The sequence below is a fragment of the Drosophila erecta genome, unplaced genomic scaffold (genome assembly GCF_003286155.1).
Source record: "Drosophila erecta strain 14021-0224.00,06,07 unplaced genomic scaffold, DereRS2 tig00000000-arrow-pilon, whole genome shotgun sequence".
NCBI lineage: Eukaryota > Metazoa > Arthropoda > Insecta > Diptera > Drosophilidae > Drosophila > Drosophila erecta.
Window position 1 is genome coordinate 5210929 of NW_020825194.1, and position 20243 is coordinate 5231171.

At 45.3% G+C, this 20243-nt stretch overlaps 6 protein-coding genes across 9 annotated transcripts; 1 reads left to right on the forward strand and 5 right to left on the reverse strand.

Moving 5' to 3' along the window:
* Positions 1-2195: 2195 nt before the first annotated feature.
* Positions 2196-5053, reverse strand: LOC6554647 (DNA repair protein RAD51 homolog 3). 3 transcript variants are annotated; one of them, XR_003407815.1, is made up of 6 exons: positions 4924-5053; positions 4645-4866; positions 4468-4574; positions 4250-4407; positions 3196-4078; positions 2196-2981 (listed from the first exon to the last, which is right to left on the reverse strand). XR_003407815.1 is itself a non-coding variant. In XM_001981542.3 (6 exons), the coding sequence occupies exons 1-6, from the start codon at positions 4941-4943 to the stop codon at positions 3716-3718; spliced, it is 813 nt and encodes a 270-aa protein (XP_001981578.2). In that variant the 5' UTR covers positions 4944-5053; the 3' UTR covers positions 2196-3715. The 3 variants fall into 3 exon arrangements, 2 of the variants coding, with proteins under 2 accessions (XP_001981578.2, XP_026835314.1); XM_001981542.3 differs by having other exon boundaries at positions 2196-3892; positions 3950-4078; XM_026979513.1 differs by having other exon boundaries at positions 2196-4078.
* Positions 5054-5125: 72 nt separating this feature from the next.
* On the forward strand, positions 5126-5689 carry LOC6554801 (serine palmitoyltransferase small subunit B). Its single transcript, XM_001981543.3, has 2 exons — positions 5126-5321; positions 5383-5689. Exons 1-2 carry the CDS (start codon positions 5225-5227, stop codon positions 5538-5540), a joined length of 255 nt encoding a protein of 84 aa, XP_001981579.1. The 5' UTR covers positions 5126-5224; the 3' UTR covers positions 5541-5689.
* Positions 5622-7281, reverse strand: LOC6554802 (degenerin del-1). The gene is made up of 7 exons (XM_001981544.3): positions 7244-7281; positions 7074-7187; positions 6810-7026; positions 6301-6749; positions 6040-6246; positions 5840-5946; positions 5622-5785 (listed from the first exon to the last, which is right to left on the reverse strand). The coding sequence occupies exons 1-7, from the start codon at positions 7279-7281 to the stop codon at positions 5622-5624; spliced, it is 1296 nt and encodes a 431-aa protein (XP_001981580.2).
* Positions 7282-8347: 1066 nt separating this feature from the next.
* LOC6554803 (serine protease grass) lies at positions 8348-10323 on the reverse strand. Its single transcript, XM_001981545.3, has 4 exons — positions 9936-10323; positions 9717-9877; positions 9244-9569; positions 8348-9081 (listed from the first exon to the last, which is right to left on the reverse strand). The coding sequence occupies exons 1-4, from the start codon at positions 9997-9999 to the stop codon at positions 8475-8477; spliced, it is 1158 nt and encodes a 385-aa protein (XP_001981581.1). The 5' UTR covers positions 10000-10323; the 3' UTR covers positions 8348-8474.
* Positions 10324-11556: 1233 nt separating this feature from the next.
* On the reverse strand, positions 11557-13457 carry LOC6554805 (serine protease grass). The gene is made up of 6 exons (XM_001981547.3): positions 13277-13457; positions 13032-13204; positions 12480-12693; positions 12373-12421; positions 12123-12316; positions 11557-12057 (listed from the first exon to the last, which is right to left on the reverse strand). Exons 1-6 carry the CDS (start codon positions 13353-13355, stop codon positions 11633-11635), a joined length of 1134 nt encoding a protein of 377 aa, XP_001981583.1. The 5' UTR covers positions 13356-13457; the 3' UTR covers positions 11557-11632.
* A 424-nt stretch (positions 13458-13881) lies between these two features.
* Positions 13882-19810, reverse strand: LOC6554806 (NADP-dependent malic enzyme). Of its 2 annotated transcripts, none has more exons than XM_001981548.3 (7): positions 19534-19810; positions 16985-17159; positions 15866-16915; positions 15654-15806; positions 15294-15588; positions 15106-15234; positions 13882-15036 (listed from the first exon to the last, which is right to left on the reverse strand). In XM_001981548.3, exons 1-7 carry the CDS (start codon positions 19548-19550, stop codon positions 15002-15004), a joined length of 1854 nt encoding a protein of 617 aa, XP_001981584.1. In that variant the 5' UTR covers positions 19551-19810; the 3' UTR covers positions 13882-15001. The 2 variants fall into 2 exon arrangements, with proteins under 2 accessions (XP_001981584.1, XP_015009019.2); XM_015153533.2 differs by having other exon boundaries at positions 13882-14254; positions 15070-15234; positions 19534-19809.
* Positions 19811-20243: the final 433 nt, after the last annotated feature.

The following is a 20243-nucleotide window of genomic DNA, read 5'->3' on the forward strand; positions in this document are numbered from 1 at the left end:
ATAAATTTGAAACCAATTAGCCAACTTAAATTGATAATAGTTTGCCGCTGTTCCGAGGGGTTCACAGGAGGTGGGTACCTACCATTTGCCTACTGGCCGCAGGAAGCTGCCACCGACGCGATCCACTCGAACCACTCGAACCACTCGAGGATGTCTTTGGCGATCGCTAATGGCAGTGCCATTTGATGACATACGTCGCTCGTGTTGAGCCGCCAATTTTCGACCGACAATTGCTGGCCATATATGTAAGGACGCAGTAAAGGCAAAAGCAGCAGCGACATCAGCAACTGCCACTGCAGCAAATGCATCGTCTCATATGTCGCATGTCGTGCCTGTCGTGTCGTTCTAATCACAATTGCTGCCTCTGCCGCGGCTGCGCCTTTTTATGGCGCTTTTATGCAAAACAACTTAATTTCGAGCCCCGATCCGTTTGCCACAATGCAGCGCGTAAAATATGCACTCGCAGGCAGCGGCAGCGGCAGCGGCTGAAGTAGGACCAACTCCAGCAGCAACATGGCTAGCAAAACGAAAGACTTAGACAACGAACTCGTACAAATGTTTCGACCATTTGCCTGTGTGTCGAGCTGTTATAGAAAATTATCTGAAACTGATTTGATATATATTCAAATAGGCGCTGTGCGACACATGTTGCTGCTGTTACATGCAACATTTGCCGTATTTGTTGCACGCAGCAGCAGCAGCAACAGCAACAGCACAGAGCTCCTGGAGGAGTTGCAAGCCACAACCGACTGGTAGCCAGGTTAGACTTGTCGTTGTTATTTGTATGAAATGCTATGGATAACATCGCCAGCAGTAAACGTTTAGTTTGTGTTTTAATTAAAATATTTTCATTTCCCCTTGCGCCAGTGGCAGGCGAAGATTGCCGCTGAGAAACACGCTGCGACTGGATCAAGATCCAGGCACATCCGTGTCTTGCTGGACAAGTGGCATTTATAAGCAGCATTATAAACTAATTTAGGTGGGGAATGGATTGGCTAATAGACCTGGGAAACGTCCGAGTGAAAGTCGTAAGAAAGGAACTGGCATCAAAGAAATATCTTTACAAAAACAAACCGAATATTGTGAGTCGTTTATTTACTTAGCTGCTCATCAAGTTTAAGACGCGCTTTTAAAACGAACCTATAAGTAATTTACCGATCTGTTTATTATCTTGGCTCCAGGGACCTTTACCAAAAAATCACTATTAAAATGACTAATTCGATTTGAATGTCAAAACATTAGGATCTAATCCCACTGGCCATTTAACCCCTCTTAGGCGGTCATTAATTGATTTACCAAGCCCCCTGAAGCTCACTTAGTAAGAAAGAGGAGCCAGAAAATCAGTGAAAAATTACCCAACTGCGGCAGAACCACGCTTTATAAATGTCAGAGGCGACATTAATGTAGCGCATTTGTCTAATTAGACAAGCGTTTTGGGCATGATGCTACGAAGCTCTCGCTCCACGCCAAATAAATTAATCAGCTAATTGATGGGCATAAATTACGGGCATGCAAATGAGACGAGATCGCGGCTGCTCTCCTGGCTAAAATTGATGGCCAGGCCAAATTAAATTGGGCAAATGAGCTGAGCTGGGCCATTTAGTATGTCAATAGTCGATGCTGAAGGGCCACCCACTGGGCAGCAGATAGCAATCGAGAAGTGGTGAAGCGCTTTCCAAATCGAAGCTTGCCAGGTGCAACGTACAACTCAATTAATAACAATTTCTCAGAACAATAAGCCAGGCGGCGGCAGCAGCCGCAGTGAGTGCAATCCTTTTTGGCCAACATTTGATTATCTCACGGCCAGAGTGGAGCAGCTCCTCCTGGAGCCGCAGCTTGTGGCCACGGCTCTTGCTATCGGGCGCTGCCATCGGGGCGGCGCGGTGTTGCGGAATTAGCCACTCTGGGCCTGAACTTTGGCGGTGCACGAGGTCGTGGCCAAATTGCCAGGCCATGCTCGGTAACTCGGAATGTTTGTTGGCTTTTTGCTTTTTGTTTTAATTGAAACCCGTACGAAATGGAAAATGGGAAATGGACTTTCAACTTGCCAGCTTGGTAAATTACCCACACGAAAAGAAAAAAGAAAGAAGTAAAACTTAAGTATTAAATATTATATTAGGCATTACGATTTCGCACAATAATTATAATTAATTTAGTTATATGTACATATAGAGATACAAAAACCAAGTACCATTGCCTTGAAAATACCAAATCTTGATCTGTAATGATTTTTACTGATCCCAATATCTTTTTCCGATCACATCACAAACTTTTTTCGGTGCCACCGACTCAGTCAGACCATTTCTAGTTTTGAGGCCCAAGTGCATTACAGGGCAGTTGGAAATTTATGGCGGGCCAGGCGGTGTCGAAAATAGCGCCAGCAAACTTCGCGATGACGACGAAGACGATGCGAGACCGATGTTGATAGCTATAGCTTTCCGCCGGCTGGAGTTACTTTCTAATGCTGCAGTCACAGAGCGGCGATGTGGATGTGGATGTGGATGAGGATGCATTGCACACGAAAGTCATAAGCGCAACCGAGGCAATTAAGTTCGAGCGACAAGTTGCGCCGCTGGAAGCCAGGAAACTCGGCTAGGATCGGGTGGTATCGGTGGAAACTGGGAGGGGAGCTCGGCTGCAGCTGTTACATGTTTATGGCTCGAAACGGATCGCACGTAATGGGATTTGCGCTGAGCGACAGCGATAGCCTGTGACTGCACCAGCAAGCTCCACCAGCCAGCAGGCACCAGGCTCAGTCACATCCAGCGATTCAGATCCAGAGACTAAGCTATATGGGTAGAGCTATAGCCACAAGTGCTGTTGCGACTCCAGCGCCTCAATAAAGCCGATCGCATTACCAATTAGGCGTGCACACTCGGCTAAACAGCCGCCTCCTTCTGGCAAGTGGAAATTGAATTAGTTGTCGCGGCATATGCGTGACTAGCTGCTGCCCGGAGCTCCATGTTCGCCTAAGGCGTGCACTGAAAAAAATAGTGTTTTCAAATATTACTTTTCTGTCTTATTTTTAAGGAGTAGAGCATTGTTCCTTACCCAGAAACTACTAAACATTTAATCTAAAAGTGCATAACATTATTATCCAGTAATACTACTATTAATACTACTATTACAAAATCCCCATACTAAATGCCTTTGCATTGAATTAAATGTGAATCATTTTATAAAATAACACTTTACTTTTTCTTTGTGTATAATCAAAAGGCCGCGGGCTAGAGATCGGCAGTCTGGTTTGGGTGTCGCCGTTCGTATGTGTAAACACTTTTTACACTTTGCCACATTCCTGTGCCGCGCGCATAAATCAGGCGTTGCTCGCCTGTCAATCTGGAGCTGCGCCATCGATAGGCATCGGGGTCGTCGTGGAGTGGAGCTGACCGGAGGAGCTTTTAGCAACTGCTCAGCAGCTGGCTGGGTGTGCGCTAGTTGCGGATCCGTTTTCTGTGCTGATGCGAATCAACTGGTTGAGGATGCCGTTTGCTGCTGCTGCTCCTCTATCCTTTAGTAATGCTTCGATCCTTATCTCTCGCTAAACTTATTTGTATTCCAAAGAAAAACAATATTATTTAGCAAGGTAACTTTTTTTTCTAACATGTGAAAGTATTTCCTGCAAGTATTTCATACTTTTAAACTCATAATGAAACCTTAAGTACCTATTTTTAGCTAATGTTTTAAATAGACACAAAGTAAAAGTGATGCAGCCTCATTCAGACTCCTTAATTAATCTACTCGTTCTCCACGACTTGCCCAGGTGAAGCTCAGAGCTGCCCGAAAACCAGATGCGCTCGTTGATCAAGTGCGAATGCAGATCCCCCAAGGCGGGCTCCACTTGGAACTTTTTCTTGACGTAGCGATGCGTGAGCACATTGGTGAAGACCCACTGCCGGTGGACGGGATTTTGAAAGGAAAGGAAAATTGATCGATTGTGAGGACTTACTGCCAATTCGTGTTGACGTTGCAATCTCCGCATGCTTTCATGCAGTTCCAGGAGCATCTCGTAACGATGGGCGCCATTCTCAAGCATTCGCAGGGTAAAAGCCAGGGAGTCGATTACAATCAGCTTAATCTAAGGAGACAGTTGTGCTTTTGGAGTTACAGAAATCTCTTTCAATGAAAGTTAAATAAAAATTGGTTGGGCATTTGTATGCATTTTTTGTGATGTTGGGAAGGGACAAGAAAAATATTTTATGATAGTGAAGAAGTAGATATTAGCAAATATTTTAGGGACTTATATTACATCTGGATGCTCGACGAGATGCCTGTGGCAACTGAGAACTGTGGCCATTAATTGATCCAGTTTGTGGCACTTCACATAATAGATTTTCTGCAGCATTTTGTGAGCCTTAAATTCTGGAACTTTGTGTGCATACTGCCTTTCCAGTTTCAATGCTAGGCCTAGAAATAATTTCTGTTTAGTTTCACCAGAGAAATATGTAGTTTACTTCATTTACTAACCCTTTAATCTGTCGGGATGGAAATCCTGCCGGGTGTCTATAAATAGTGCACTGCCTTCCAATCCGCCAGCCGCCTTAGGAATTTGTACATTTAGGCAAAGTTGCAAGCTATCAATGAATACAAATACCATTTCACTTGTAAGTTATAGTTAATAACAAAACAATAGTTAAACCATACCACATTTGCGTTTTTCCGGTGCCCGAATTGCCGATCAGTTCGACCAGTTGACCCAAGGATATTCCACCTCCAAAATGAGAGTCCAGAGCTTTGTTCCCCGTCAGGATCTTATTTGTGGCACTTAGGGAGATGTCCCAGCAGGATTTATAAGATACTTGAAGGTTTTCATGGGACACGGATGGTCTTAATTCAATTGCTTCAGGTTGCGATGGCTCCCAAACCCTTGAAAGTCGCAAAGTTTATATAGATTTTAAAAGTGCTGTACTTGCTGTAAGCTACCGAACAAGTTTACGGCTCATAATAAGCTCCTGTCGCTGCTTAATTTGGTTTAAAACACTTTAAAAACAAAAATTGTGATCACAAATAATCAAAACAATCGCGCCATATGATTTTACAGTACTGTTATGACTTAACATGCAGTGTTGTCTTAGTGGACGGTCAAAGGCTGGCTGATACAAAAATGCTTATACGATTTGCAGCAATTCCAGCTTATAACGTCTGGCAACACCAAATGTCATATGTTTTTTGTTTACAACTTTATTTCTTGCGACGCGAATTTATTGGACTTTAGTCATCCAAAATGCTGAACTTAAAACAATTAGCCAGCCACGCCTACCGCCAGTACGAACTGGTGACGTGCATCAACATGCTTGAGCCCTGGGAGAAGAAGCTGATCAGTGAGTATCGAAATTACGCGAAAAATCCAACTGCTAATCCGGATTATCTCTTCGCAATCAGATGGATTCTTCCTGGTTATGCTGTTCCTGGTGCTCTTCTCCAGCTTCATGTATCTTCCAAACTACATGCAAACCCTGATGCAGTTCGTAACGCCGCCCAACTGGCACAATTCCCCGGACAATGCAGCCTATGTGGCACAAAAGATGGCACGGAGCTGAGCTCCCACTACCCATATCGTACAAGTGCATACTCCCTATAGAAAGACAACTATGATTTAAAGCTTATGATATTATTGTGATTTACGTCGACTGGTCCAAGATCTGTAAATATTGAACTGTGCCAAGAAAGAACCGCTTAACCCACTTCACAACCGTTTTTCTGTACCGCAGACAGATTACAATGGTCTCCACGATTCGCAGAGCGGATGTGTTAAAGAACAGGCCAACCAGCCCTCCAAGGGAAACTGAAAAGGCGAAATTCAAAACTAATTGAAATTGGTACGGATAGTCTAGCTTACTCAAGAAGTCCAGTATAGTCTTAGTTACGCGACGTACATATCGTTGTGTTGGCAGCTCAACCAATGACACTCGGATCTCCGACACTTCATCTGAGGCTTCATCATCCCTAGAAGTTAAAAGTTACATTTTAAGTAACCCATTTACTTGTTTCACCTCTAAATGTTGAACTGCGTTAATGAAAGTTTCTTAATGTGCTTACTCATCAGCCGAGTTGTATATTATGTTGTACTCCGGCTCCTCACAGGAGCTCATGCAGTTGCAGGACTTGCGCTCCGTCATGATCTTGTCGCGGATCCGGGTCAGGCAGATCAGGCCGCGATAGTCACAGACGGGTAGGTAATTCTGGCCGGGAATAGCCATAAAGTGACTGGTGCAGTTGCAGTTCTCGAGTTGGAGTAGCACAGTACTATGAATGCAATACATGGAATGAATTATATTAAATAGGTACATTCCATATTACCACTCCACCACGCAGCCAGAGTAGCTGTAGAAGTCGTAGATTCCCTGGCGCTCTGGCACATGCTCATGGCCATAGCGACATCGCCGGTGCTCCATGCTTAGATCTTGGACACTCTCGTCGTTGTGCACCTCGATCACGTTCAGGATCAGCTCCTTGTAGTGACCTAGCAGCACCGTTTCCCGTATCATGCCCTCGGAAAACTGGTAGGGCACATCGATTGGGGCATGAACGTATAGCTGAATGTCGGTGGCAGCATGGAAGCTAAGATGTCCCGGTCCCGTCATCCGGTTGTTGGTATACTGGACATGGGACACTTTGCGAGCCTGATGTGAGTTAAAGGAGAAGCACAGTCCATACTCCGTGGGCAGGGGCAGAAACTGATCGCAGCAGTCGAACAGCTTGTTCAGATAGCTACAATTCACCAGCAGTTGATGGCACTTGGTGCGGAACTGCAAGGACCAGAGGATATAGCTGGGAGCAAGTACAGCAGTATAGGCAATCCAACGCACCACGTCCAGCAGGTGGGTGAAGTTGGAAGGACATGGCATCCTGGCGCAATCCTCGCAGCTGCTGCAGACCCCTCGGTAGAATACAATTTCGGAAATGAAATCGTCCACATGCATATCGTGCTCCACGCCAAAATGTGAATCACTCAGATCCCAAATCCTCTCGGCGTTATATATCTCGCATACAGTGATGGCCGGAAAAGAAGAGTTCCAATTCAAGCTAGACAATATAAGTTAGGGGGTATACTTCTTGCTATTTCAACTTACTATATAGTATCCAGATTAAAGGATACCGACGAGGAGAGGTAGCTGTTCAGCAGCAACATGGAGACATTCGCAAAGAAGGGCAGCGTGTGGTAAAAGGTCACCAAGTAGAGAATCCTGCAACAGAGGCGAGGTTGGTATGGGAACTATATAGATCATATATAGGAAGTTACATCTTCAGCAAAAATCCGTGGAAGCGGCTACTGCGCATTGTGAACTTTTCAGCAGCAAAAAGGAAACTGTTTCCCCAAATTTTCTTTTCGGCCACGAGCTTTTGGTAACAATGGGCTGCATGATAGCATCGATCCATTGTTTCCGCTTTGGCCTACATTAAAATAACTACCCAGTTTTATTGGCTTGGATTTAGTTCAGTGTTAAAGCTCGCACAAAACAGACGCTCCAGGCAATTATTTAAATGGACATCCTTAAAAGCAAAAGTCATGTTAGACTTTTAGGGACATAGGTCCAGTATTACTCACTGTTAACCCGGAGATATGTATAATTTTATCCACATAGATCCAAACAGATTCTCAGACAAAATCTTAGGTACTCGTACATATTTTAAATGGACATTAAATGCAGCGTTTAACCGCAAATTATAGCATACCAACGACATTACCATTGTTGATGACTCAGTTTTCGATCAAAAGACGAAGCTTGTATATATATAATCTATCTATTCTATATATACTATATAGAAATTCTGAGAAATAACGTTTTTATAGAATGATTACTCTCCGAATGATATTTGATATTGAAATAAGTGGTATTTAAGAGCTTTATCCATGGCAATAATGACGAAGTTCAAGTATCTGTGATATAGAAACAGAAATTACTCGGAAATCTAAAGCTATGCTTAAACCACATGAAGAGCTATGAGTCAGACGAGCAGTTTATGCACCAGTTAGTTACGTTTGGAACAGGCATTGATAGATGATGGATTTAATAGAATTTTTTAGGCGAGACTAAGATTTTTGAATCTTAAAATTTCAATTTATAAAACCAAAAACCCTTTGGAATTTATCAAACAAAATAGTCCTTTTGTGGCGAAGGTTAGTGGTCAAGATTGTTTGAAACTTATGTTCGGGACCTATGATAACTATCTATAATCTTGTGCACCATTTTAGTGGTTTAACTTAATTATAGTTTGCTTTCGCATAAAAAACATGGCTATTGCACCAGTACACTCAACATAAATAGGACGATCAAAATGTTTATTTTGAGAGGATATTATTTATTCAAGGCCTCTGCCTCTTTTTCCAAGCTCCGCCGAGGTAAAAATTGGCATTTTCATTATTGCTGCTAATATTATTTATTAAAGTTATTTACAAAGCTAGATGCACGAACTCTTAAGACTACGGATATAAATAAATTGGTGTCTTGAGGAAAGAGTTTCCGGTGGCACTACTGAAGGTTCTGCGTGATCCAGGGAAGCATGTCGATGACGCTGGCGAAGACACCTGGCTGGTTCTGGTTCTGTCCGCACAGCCGTCCGCCGAAGGAGACCACGCCGTACTGGACCACTCGGTAGGTGTTCTTGAAGCGGTGCTTGAAGAACACGGGGCCGCCGGAGTCACCCTGGCAGGTGTGCTTGATGCCGGTACCCGTGGCGCAGATGTGGTTATCATTCACCTCACCCTTGTCGTAGTACTGGCGACACTCGTCCAGGCTCTTCCTGGTGATCAACGCCTGCTGGAGCTTGGTAGCCACGGTCTCCTTATCGGTACCGCCCCATCCGGCGACAAAGAAGCTCTGATCGAAGTCCAGTTCCTGGGACTTCTGGTCGATGGGCAGGCACACGGGCTTGATGTGAGATTTCTCCTTGACCACGCGATCCAGCTTGATGATGGCCACGTCATGGCTGATCTTGCCATGGACGTAGCTGGGATGCACACGAATCTCCTCAATGCCGTACTCCTCGTAGGGCGGAATGCACACGCGGTTCGTACCGCCCAAATAGTGGCAGTCCTCCTCCGATTCCAGGTCATGCTCGCCCAGGCGCACCGCGATGCTAGAAACAGAATGCCATGTCCGCACAGATTAGTCATCAGTAGTAGATGCTGAACCAATTAAAAATGACTATCGATTTGTTTTCCAATTTTCGTTGCATCATCTTAGAAACTCTGTATCTTGATGTGATGAAATTGTTTTGGTTGTAGCATGAGGAACTTACACTTTGGGCTGCTCGATGATGCAGTGGGCGGCGGTCAGGATGTGGCGCTCGCTGATGAGGCTGCCACCGCAGCGGAATGGACGCGGATCGTTGATCTGGTACTTGATGAGGGCCACCCAGGGAAAGTCGCCCGGCCTGGCCGTCTTTCCACCGCTGACCTTGGGATTGCCCTTGTTGCCGCAGTTGGTCACCGAGTTCAGCAGCTGCAGACCCTGTTGACTGTACCGGTTCAGATTTCCACCCGCGGATCGGACCACCTTGCTCTGGGACTCCTGATTGGATGCGGACTGCGGGGTCGCCTCGTTGGGGCAACAAAGATGGAAGTCCTAAAAACATAAATTCAAGTTGATTTATTGAGCCTTTTAAATGATCTTTTCTTTACTCCTCAAAATCCAAAAATTTTGTTTTTTAAACTTTTGCTTTTGATCATTTTTTTTAGCACTAAAATGTGTTCCGGAATCATTAAAACTTACCCTTGTATTTGTGCTGCTCCTGCACTGCATCTGAATGATTTGGTTGTGGATTTTCCGAGGTATATTTCGGCCGTAGATCCCGATGATCTTCTGCACAAAGGAGCACTCCTGGTATCGGATGCACTGACCGGCTGCTTGGGCCGGAGTGATGCAACTAATCTCTGCAAGTCAGTGGAATAGTAAGCATTGTCCGTAGGATATATCTTGCTTAGAACTTACGGCTGATGACCAGCTGGGGCAAGATGCACAAGAGGAGTCCGAGTCCAATCGCCGTAGACACCATCCTGACTGATTGCTGTGATCAATAATCCGTAATCAACGTGGGCGGCCTTCCTGCAGTTGTAAAAAACCTGTCTCAAGTCCGGATGCTGATGCTACTACTCGTCGAGATCTCGTTCCCGTTCACGATTGAGTTCTCCAACGTGCGCGCTGAACAGATGAACTTGTAATGAACCGCAGATCGTCGTGTGCCGCGCTTTTGTAGCTCGGATTCGCGTGCTGTGGGAAGCGCCAATACAATACCCAATCCAATCCAGACAGCACTAATGATCAATAGCTGAGCGCAATCCCGGATCGGCGATACAGGTTTTGCGGCACTTCCACAAGATCAAGCGCATGGAGAACTACTAGTTTCAGATACTGGCTACCTTATTGAGTTAGTGCCGTGGGTCTGTAATGCAATACTATAAAGTTACACTCTCTAGAGAGGGGGTGCAATATTATTACTTAATTACCTGATAGTATACGTTTTGTTTAAAGCATTAGTTATGTTTTATTAAAACACCGAGACTTTATAAATCACGGACATATAATAACAACGATTGGGAACCATAATCATCAGCTACGGTACGAAAAGCGATAGTTGAACTTGGATCGTGGAGCGTGGGAAAAGCGATTAAATTCCAGGAAACCCCCTGCCGATTAGTTGGCTCTCCCATTCGCAGCTGGTGGCTCCAAGCTAGATGGCTAGATCTCTGCCCTCCAAGTCTCTGATTTTCCGGCTGGAGATTGCCACTGCAGTGGGGACTGGCACGCGTCGCTGAAGTTCAACAGGTGGGCTGGACAGCCATTTGAGACGGTACTTTTTTGCTCAATTAGTATGCTCTCCGATTCCCCCATTCACCTGGCTACGCCCATGGTGCAGGTCGTCGCCGTAGCGCCGTATCGAAACCCGTTCTTTGGATATGAGACCGATGTGTAACATGGAATTTCCAGAACAGAAATTCCCAGCATCGCGGGTAAGATATCTAAGTGCGCCATGCGTGCAAAAAACCCCCCGAAATTTGCGGTTTGCGATACAAATCTGGCTATGTTTAGAACGCACGTCACTTAGGACAGGTCGGAAACTGTGGGCCTTATGAAGTTCCAACACTTAATATTCCAGCACTTGACTATAAGCAATCCCGTGAAGAATAATCAAATCAGCTTATCTTAAGTGTGCTGGATCGACAATTCGAGTGAACTCATATATTGGCTTCATTATCGCGGTTGATTAATAGTTCAATGGGTACTTATTTTCCCTGTAGATGATTGGCCCCTAGGCAACATACAACAACTTGGTTATCACTTGAGACTTACGCCATATTAGTCACACGTCTGGTGCACAATAATTCTGATTGTTAATATTCACAGAAAATGTGAAATTATTCGCCTGTCTGAGCCAGGCTTTTGTTTATCCGTCAAACAGAAGTAAGATGTGTTTATGATTCATTCGCAAGTAATTTAAGTTGTTGGGGGCAAGAGTGGGGGAGTAATGATTTCGAATCCCTAATATCATTTTCCCCTGAATGTGTAATTTTATGCGAACCACATAAAAACCGCGAGTAAAACCGCAAAGCTGTTAAATGAGTTTACAAATATGTGTTTAATATATTTTTGGGTAGGACTTAATACTAAGGCACACTCTAGGATGCTCCTCACAGGCCATTGCTGGCCATGGTGTCCGTGATCCATTGCACGTACTCGCCAACATTTGTGTACAGACCGGGCAGGCTAACCTGTCCGCAGGTGACCACGCCCTGGCTGACGATCCCGAACTCGACCATTTTCGGGGCATACTCGCCCAAGTACTGGGCGGGTGCCTGGAGCGGACCACCGGAGTCGCCCTTGCAGGAGTCCTGCAGGTCGCCACCGCCCACGCAAAGCTGACTGAGGGGCACTGCCCGGCGGTAGGCCTGGGAACAGACGGAGCGCGGCTTCAGCGGCACATTCGCCTGGAGCAGCACATCCGAGGAGGAGCCGTTCTCCGTGGTGCCCCAGCCAGTGACGAAGTAGGTGCTTATCTGCTCCGCCTTCTCCTTCAGCTCATCCGTGATGGGCAGGCAAATGGGCTTGATGTGCTCTGCATAGAGAGTATTTATAGTTATATATAAGGATGGGGATTCACTTGACGTGGAGGGAACTTACTCTGGAAGGGAACGCTCCTGTTCAGCTTCAGCAAGGCGATGTCATTCATGATGTGACGCGCATCGTACTTCTCATGAATCAGATGCTTCTCAATGCCCACATCCACAACTGGCGGAGCACACTTCTTCTTGCGTCCCTGCTGGCGGCAATCCTCCTCCGTGGAGATGCGGTGCTCGCCCAAGCGGATCTCATAGCTATGGCAATGGAGATTAAGTCACGAATGTTTCCAGACTGGTACTCGCGTACTTACAGATCATTCTGGAGACCGTGGACACAGTGAGCAGCAGTCAGGATGTAGCCTATAGTAATATACACTATACTGAAGTTTAAATCTCATTTTATGGAAGGAACACCTACGCTCGGAGATCATGGCTCCGCCGCACAGGAACCTGGACTCGCCAAACTGCTGGTAACGGAGCAGGGTCATCCAGGGCCTGGAGGAGAGCTTCACCTCGTAGCCATTGGCCACTCTTTGGCTGAGGAAGTTGCCGCAGTCGAAGTTTTCGTCCTTAAACAGACTCATCACCTTGGAGTTGTGCTGAATGTGGGCTGAGGGACAGCAGAAGTGGCGCTGAGGAGGAGACGTCATTAAAGTTAATCAGTAAGCAGTTGTTGGAGCAAAGACCTAGTTTATCTAGAATCTAAAATTACAAGGAATATGAAACTAGTCTGATCAAGTTGCATATGTGAATATCAATGAGGTTTATGCGATACATTTGCGAATATGAATGATTTTGACTGAGTAACATAATTGCTATACGCCATTGAATTTGTTTTTATTTTAATCAGTGCGTTTGCGAATCCATTATACAAACGAAAGATGATGATGGTCACCATTGCTTTGATAATGCCACATTAAACTTAGCTGCTCTATCGTAATGAGTTTTAAGTCCATCATTTCGAACTCACCACTCCATTGAACTCGCCGCAGGAAGCCCTCTGCAGATAACTGGCGTAGTCGGCTGGCACTTTCTGTCCGGATTTCTGGGCTTCCGTCAGCCGCTCCTCGATGCTGCGGCAGGAGGAGAAGGGCATGCACTGACCCTGGTCGCCATCCGGTGTGGTGCAGTCGTCGGCGTAGTCTGAGCCATGTAATGTACACCAATATTAGCATTAGCATCCCATGCGACGCGGATTCCGAGAATTCCCCTAACCTGCTCGGGCAGATTGCACGCCCATCGACGAGAAGACGGCAATGCCATATAAGACTGCGAGGCTGCTGGCTATCATCATCTCGCTGGAAACGCTGATCTGGACTGATCGGAACCTGTAGTGTGACGTGGGTTTCTGGGCAAACAGACGCTTCAAGCTCGACTGGGAGATAACAAGCTGAGAAGTTGCGTTTTATACCGCCAGCAGCAGATGAGAGAACCAAATCGAGTTTAAATCAGAGCTTTAATCTCTCGATTTTTGAGACTGTAGCAACATCTCTGGCTTCCAGTGATCCGGAATACAATTAACAATTTATGGGAAAATCCAAATATTTTCAAACATTTTGTCATTCTTCCTGACGCAAATAAAAGAAAAAAAACAAGATAATCAAATGCCTCTCGTTCTCTTGCGCACAGAAATCGGAATCTCTCTCAAAAGCTCTGAAAACAAAGGGGCTTCCAGATCCCAAGAGATCTACAGCAAGTACTTGGCGTAAGGATCCCATTAAGATGAATCGCGAGTGTTTAATTTGTTTTCGTTTTATTGTTTATCGCACATCATCATCATCTAGTCAGTGGTACAATGGCTGAATCGGTCCGATCGATCATAAGGGGTAGGGTATGTAGTTATTGATACATTAGCTTGACCTTTTAACAATAAATTATAACAAAGCTGCTTAATTGCGTTAATAAATATCAGACATGGCTCAAACAAACATAATTATCGCTCGAATATATCTACAGATATAAGGGAACTAATCGATAGAAAGCATAATGTTCTAACTTAGATAGTTGGAGGTTAACGGCAGCGAATTAAGTTGTTTTACATGTGGAATCGGTTGGATGGTTGATTGGTTGTTTGGTTGTTTGGGTTGTTCTCACCAGTTCTCGAAGCAGTTAGCTCTGCTGTCTAGCCAATTGTTCTAGGCGGTCGGTTTGTAGGGGGTACGATAATTTACATTACTTCCTCGCTCTCGCTCTCTGTGTGGGAACGAAAGGAGCATATAGCAATAGATAAATCAATCAATTGTCGAATTTAGGGTGGGTGATTAAGCGTGATTTTGATATATAAGATTTTGATAGCTTCAGAGCTCGCTTGATGCCGCCGTCAGAGTTAGTAGTAGTAGACAGAGCAGATCATATCGAAAGCTGGGGCACACTGAGAATGCAGGATAGTTATGACAAGCGGCGAGGAATGGAGTTGCGAAGCCAATCGGGTATTTAAGTTACAGCAAACCATAAACATAGCACAGATTAAATACAGATAGTAAAGTGATAGGATAGAATACTGCGTAATTGCTTTTTCGGAGGCGTAGTCACCGTCACAGTCGTCATTGTTGTCGTTTGGTATCGTTCGTTTTGGTATCACAAAATTAATAACATGATCATTTTTACAGATATAAAACAATCGCATACATACATAATACTATAAACAATTTGAAAATACATTTAAGAACCGATCCGTTGACTCAGCAGTTTGTTAAATGGTCTAATTATATTAACAACATTTAAATAGTTTTTAGTTGCGGCTGAGTTCGAGTGTCGCTGTCAACGGATCGATCGACAAACATTAAAAAAGAGCACTGGAAATTTATCTAGTCTAGGGTAGTTAGTAGTCAGTTGGTTGTTTTGTTGCTTGGTGCTGATGGTGTACGCTTGGAAGTAGTAGAGTGTGTTAGATGCAAAACAGAACGGTGCCATCAACCAGTTGAACGCATTAATGCTATTTTATTTGATGGCGGCAATGAGCGGGCTTTCTTCGCCTAGAATAAAATAAGAAAAAAATTAATTTTCACTTTGTTTTCCATAGAGTTCTGTGGGCACTAAATCACGAGTCTTAATGTAGGGCATCCGCGGCCAAACCCACGAAGCGGGCATCGAGCTCTCGTAGTTAAAGTTGTACAGTTGGTTCTCCAGCCACTTGCGCTTGTCCTGTGGCTCAGGGTAGGTGGATGCCAAGCCTGCAAAATATACCAAGGAAGTCATTTCATTTGTTTCCCATGAGGGATCGGTATCGTACCTCTATCGTAGGCACATTTGGTCACGCCAACGGCAATGTTCATGGACACGCTGCGGATGCTCGACAGCGGAGGATACAGCGATCCGCGCTCAATGTCGCTGGGCTCGACGAAGTTGGCCAACTCCTGGGCGGCGATCAGGAACATTTCGTCGGGTATGTGGTGAGTGCCCGTGCAGATCACGCCCAAGCCGACACCAGGGAAGATGTAGGCGTTGTTGCCCTGGCCCGGGTAGAAGGTCTTGTCACCGATCTGGACCGGCGGGAAGGGAGAGCCCGACGAGAAGATCACGCGAGCCTGTGCATTTAAATCATCTCGTTAAAAATAATTTATCAATACATTTTTCTATTTTAAAAACTCACATCCGTGTGCTTGTAAGCATCTTCGGCAGTGCATTCTGCCTTGCTGGTGGGATTGGACAAGGCGAACACCACGGGCCTCTCGTTGTTATCGGCCATGGTGCGCAGGATCTCCGGTGTGAAAATGCCGGCAGCAGCCGAGGCTCCAATAAGCACCTGTTGATTAGTTTGATATAACCAAAGGATCTTTAGAAATAGCACTTCTTATGACATACACTGGGCTTGATGGTGGAGACAATCTCGGCGAGATCTGACATCGGGTTGATGTCCTTGGCGTAGTTGATTTTGTGGCCATCCAGGTTGCCCTCCTTGCGGCTCTTGGTCAACAGACCGTCGATATCGACCATGTAGATCCTGTTGTAGGCCTCCTCGATGGGCACACCATCTTGCACCATGGCCTTGACGGTGAGATCGGCAATGCCGATGGCGGCCTCACCGGCTCCTGCGAACAGGAAGGTGTAGTCCTTGAAGGACTTGCCTGTTATGCGCTTGGAGGCATACAGTCCAGCTACGGCCACGGAAGCGGTTCCCTGGATATCATCGTTGAAGGTGCAGTAGGTGTTGCGGTACTTGTCCAGGAACCTAAATGCATTGTGGTTGCCAAAGTCCTCGAACTGGATCAGAGTATTCTGGCCATAACGCTGCACCACGGCCTCCATAAACTCATCAATGAAGTCGTCGTACTCGCGACCAACCACTCGCTTCTGACGCAGACCCACGTACAGGGGATCCTCCAGCAGATCGATGTTGTTGGTGCCCACATCCACCACAATTGGCAGGCACTGATGGGGCTTGATTCCGGCCAGAGCCGTGTACAAGGCCAGCTTGCCCACGGGAATGCCCATGCCGCAGGCGCCCAAATCTCCCAGTCCCAGGATGCGCTCACCATCCGTCACACAGATGGCACGCACATTCGGCTCCGGCCAATTCTTCATCACATCAAAGATGTGTCCGCGATCGTTGTACGTGATGAACAGACCATGAGGACGTCTGTAGATCAGGCCAAATCGCTGGCACGCCAAGCCCACTGTGGGCGTGTACACAATGGGCATCAGATCCTCGATGTTCTCCGACAGGAAGCGGAAGAACAGACGCTCGTTGCGATCGTACAGATCGCTCAAGTAGAGGTACTTGTTCAGCGGCTCCGTGTAGCGGTTCACGGCGATCTTGCAGAGCTGCAGCTGCTCCTCTTGCGTCTTGAAACGCGCTGGCTGCAGTCCATGGATGCCCAGAGTCTGGCGCTCCTCCAGGGTGAAGGCCAGGCCCTGGAAAGAGAAAGCGAGAGATTTGTTTATACAAAACTTAACTTATACAATTGATTTAGTGCTGCTCACCTTGTTGAGTCGTGGATCACGGATGTGATCTATGCCGCGCACCTGAGACGGGCAGATGATATCGCCCACCACCTCATGATAGTGTCGAGCTGTGGGAACTGTTGCTGCTGCCACCGCAGTCTTTCCTGTTGCTGATGTGCCGCATCGGCACAATTTGCCCACCGTTCCACATAAGCTGCGAATTGCAAAAGTGCATTACGTGAATCATTTATCAGCGGGGCAATTGGAGAACCCCCTGGGAGCCCTTGACTTTGAGGTGGGCCCGCTGACATTCTTGACATTGCCATCGTGGAGCCCCCCAGTCCACCCACAGAAACACACATATTTATGGAATAAAAAAGCCATGTCCAAGGTCGACGTCAGCTGCTTTTTGTTTATCACCGCGCGCTGGGCACGCCAAAATATAAAATGAAAAGCAGAATAGAATGAAACTAAGCCGCATTGTTTACAGCTGTCCCCTGGAACCCAAAGCGCCAGCGATAAGGGGGGATGGATGGCCTGGCAACATCACGATAAAAATCTATGCACAGCCGCGGTCATAAATCTAGCATATAATCCAGCTTATTATTAAGTAGAAAAAAAATATAGATGTATAATATATAGAGATTTCTACATCCTTTTATTTGGGAAATAACTATTCAAAAAGTCCAAGTTAAGTTCACTTCTACCGCATAGACTGAAGCACATTATTATTTATTTTCATCGCGGAAAACTAAAGTAGCTAATTTTCTGGGTACTTCCTTGTGGGCGTATCAATTTAATAAATTACAAATCAATTGGATCATTGAACTTGAAAATGTTTTTCTGTTTTTGAAGCGTAATGACCCAAGATAAGATTGCAAGACTTACTACTCAAAGTACTCAAAGTGAAGGGCTCAGAAAAATAAATTATGGACCTGCGCTCACTACATCAATTAATTAAAAACAGGTTCTGGTTATGAAACACTGTTGCTGTTTGAAGTACCTAAGGAAGATCATATATTACTCGCTAGCAGATCTTACGATTTTGACCCCTGCTGTTATGTTTTTGCTAGCCTCTAGTTCCACTAGATGGTGCTAATTGCGAGAGAGGCAAATGACGGGACATGGGCGTGTGACTAATATTTGCGGTTCATTGATGGAATCATGTTTGGGGGGAATGGGAATGGGAATGGTAATGGCAGTGGGTCGGTATCGGTATCGGGGCTGGATTTTGGTCAAGTTGGAACCGGTTAGTGACGTGCGCCGGGCTGGAAACCCCGAGATCCCTTGCGCCGACAAAAGGCGAGCACTTTGGGCCGATAATTATCGTTTAGGTAATGCTGTCATTCGTCAATTTTTTCCATTTGTTTGAATGGTACTCACATGAGCCCCAGCACGTCAAGTGCTAAACAATTTCGCATATCTGAGCCAAATACACGGAATAAGTGCGTGTCATAAACGATTTCCAGTGATACCCTTTTTTATCATCAAAAGTACGCGCGAGACTACCAAAAATTATTTGTAGTGGCCGAAAGGCCAAAGAATATACCTAGAATACAAACTGGAGTCCGAAGGCAACAAAAAACTAGCCAAGTTCATTAAACTCTACGCTTTTATTTTTGCTAGCCGAATTTCTGGCTAACGGTTGGTGTGGGAGCGAGAGGCAAGCTGAAATCATTTTTGATGAACTTGGCAACGAAAAACGCTGACAATGGCGAAACAAAACACACATTTTTTTGGGTATATGCACTAAATATAGAATTCCGCCAGACCATCTTTCGAATATGTATGTCCATGTCCATGATATTGAAGGTGTTGCGTTTTCGCTACACAGCAATTAAATTGTTTGAAAATGAAAAAGTACTCCGAAAATTTCCATAAGCTTTTTTTCGTAGGAAACTGCGAAACAATAACAGAATTTTGTATGTATTTGTACTTCTTATCCAATTGTGAATCATAGGAAATTCATACAAAATATGTGATGCCTATTCTTCAAGTGAAAAAACGAAAATAAAGCACATACATATATGTACATATGTACCTATTTTATGTAGGTTCTACCCCGTTTCTCTCTCTGCAGCCCATTGATTTTTTCAGCTGTTTCTTGTTTGGCAGCCAAAAAACGGAGGCATGCAAGTTCGAAAACGCTTATGCAATTGCAAGGGAAAAGTGAAAATTCTGAAAACAGCTGTTCGCCGAACGGGGCAGCAAGAGGCGGGAAAGGGAGGGAAAACTAAGGGTCAATGCCAGGCCATGTGCGATTCCCAATCGGAATCCTTCTCGCTCACGCACACACACACGCACACAGCGTTTTCCCAGTGAAAACGAAAGCTGCGCAAAAGGGAGGAAGCGCAGAGAAAGAGGAATGGGATGCTATACTATGTGAACATAGTGTATATATGCAGGTACATATGTACGGACGCCTTGGCGGCTGCTCGTCTGATCCGAGTGACTAGGTCACTGGGCTACCAGCTGGGGCAGTTGCTCCTCCCGCATCGCGAAATCTTACATAATTCGCGCCCTCACACACGCACACTAACAAATCCTTGGAGGCGAGTCCTTGCAAAAAACTCGAAAATATAGCTTACCTGGGTCGTGAGAACATTTTTATTTCGTATAATTGCTTTCCGTTGGCTGCTAATATTTCTGCTCCTGTGTCAGGCAAATCCGTTTGACAGTTGTCCGGCTACAAAGGGCTAATACTTTCGGTTGCGTACGTTAACGTTGCTGTGTGACGCGGTCAGCGCCAACGACGATTTTCCAGGAATAAAATTATAGCTCTGCGCGCGAGTTTTAACCCTCCCCAGCAACTTACAAAAACGACACTAGTGACCAGGCCATGCGAAAACGCCAGCGAAAGTTAAATGGGCCTAGAAAATGGCCGATGTGCTAAGCGAGTGCCGGGTGCGGAGCTCCGCTAGCGGCTAGTGCGGACTCGACCCTTTTAACGGACAAACAGCGAGGAAGCGAATCTGCAAGCCTAAAGTTTAGTTCACCTTCAAATGTTGTGCGAATTGGAAGCATTTAGTTTTAATGCTTCTCCTTATTCCAAATGGTAGTAAAATTATATCATGCAGTACTTACCAATAGAGGTAGCACTTTCTTACTTACTAAATAACTCCAAAAGTTTTCGCTATTAAGCAGGTTGTAGCACTGCACGAAAGGTTACAAGCAGATGCTAAATTGTTAAAAGTTAATCAATTTACAAACTGTTGGGCCTAAGTATATAATTAGGTATAAGCTTATGACTAGAATTGTAAGTCAAAAACACACAGCAGTATCACGTTGCCAGTGTGAA

Bases quoted from the DNA above. Each gene is read 5' to 3' on its own strand.
- LOC6554647 (XM_026979513.1), bottom strand. From the start codon at position 4,943: ATGAGCCGTAAACTTGTTCG. The intron at 4,867-4,923 runs GTAGCTTACAGC...GCGACTTTCAAG, and splicing joins ATGAGCCGTAAACTTGTTCG to GGTTTGGGAGCCATCGCAAC. The intron at 4,575-4,644 runs GTATGGTTTAAC...ATTCATTGATAG, and splicing joins ACCGGAAAAACGCAAATGTG to CTTGCAACTTTGCCTAAATG.
- LOC6554801 (XM_001981543.3), top strand. From the start codon at position 5,225: ATGCTGAACTTAAAACAATTAGCCAGCCACGCCTACCGCCAGTACGAA. The intron at 5,322-5,382 runs GTGAGTATCGAA...CTTCGCAATCAG, and splicing joins CTGGGAGAAGAAGCTGATCA to ATGGATTCTTCCTGGTTATG.
- LOC6554802 (XM_001981544.3), bottom strand. From the start codon at position 7,281: ATGCGCAGTAGCCGCTTCCACGGATTTTTGCTGAAGAT. The intron at 7,027-7,073 runs GTAAGTTGAAAT...TATATTGTCTAG, and splicing joins TTTAATCTGGATACTATATA to CTTGAATTGGAACTCTTCTT. The intron at 6,247-6,300 runs GTAATATGGAAT...TTGCATTCATAG, and splicing joins TCTGGCTGCGTGGTGGAGTG to TACTGTGCTACTCCAACTCG.
- LOC6554803 (XM_001981545.3), bottom strand. From the start codon at position 9,999: ATGGTGTCTACGGCGATTGGACTCGGACTCCTCTTGTGCATCTTGCCC. The intron at 9,570-9,716 runs GTAAGTTTTAAT...TTATGTTTTTAG, and splicing joins GGAGCAGCACAAATACAAGG to GACTTCCATCTTTGTTGCCC. The intron at 9,082-9,243 runs GTAAGTTCCTCA...TTCTGTTTCTAG, and splicing joins ATCATCGAGCAGCCCAAAGT to CATCGCGGTGCGCCTGGGCG.
- LOC6554805 (XM_001981547.3), bottom strand. From the start codon at position 13,355: ATGATGATAGCCAGCAGCCTCGCAGTCTTATATGGCATTGCCGTCTTC. The intron at 12,422-12,479 runs GTAGGTGTTCCT...ATATTACTATAG, and splicing joins CGGAGCCATGATCTCCGAGC to GCTACATCCTGACTGCTGCT. The intron at 12,317-12,372 runs GTAAGTACGCGA...CCATTGCCATAG, and splicing joins CACGGTCTCCAGAATGATCT to CTATGAGATCCGCTTGGGCG.
- LOC6554806 (XM_015153533.2), bottom strand. The intron at 15,807-15,865 runs GTATGTCATAAG...ACTAATCAACAG, and splicing joins TCTCCACCATCAAGCCCAGT to GTGCTTATTGGAGCCTCGGC. The intron at 14,255-15,069 runs GTGAAAATTAAT...GTTCCCACACAG, and splicing joins AGAACTCTATGGAAAACAAA to AGAGCGAGAGCGAGGAAGTA.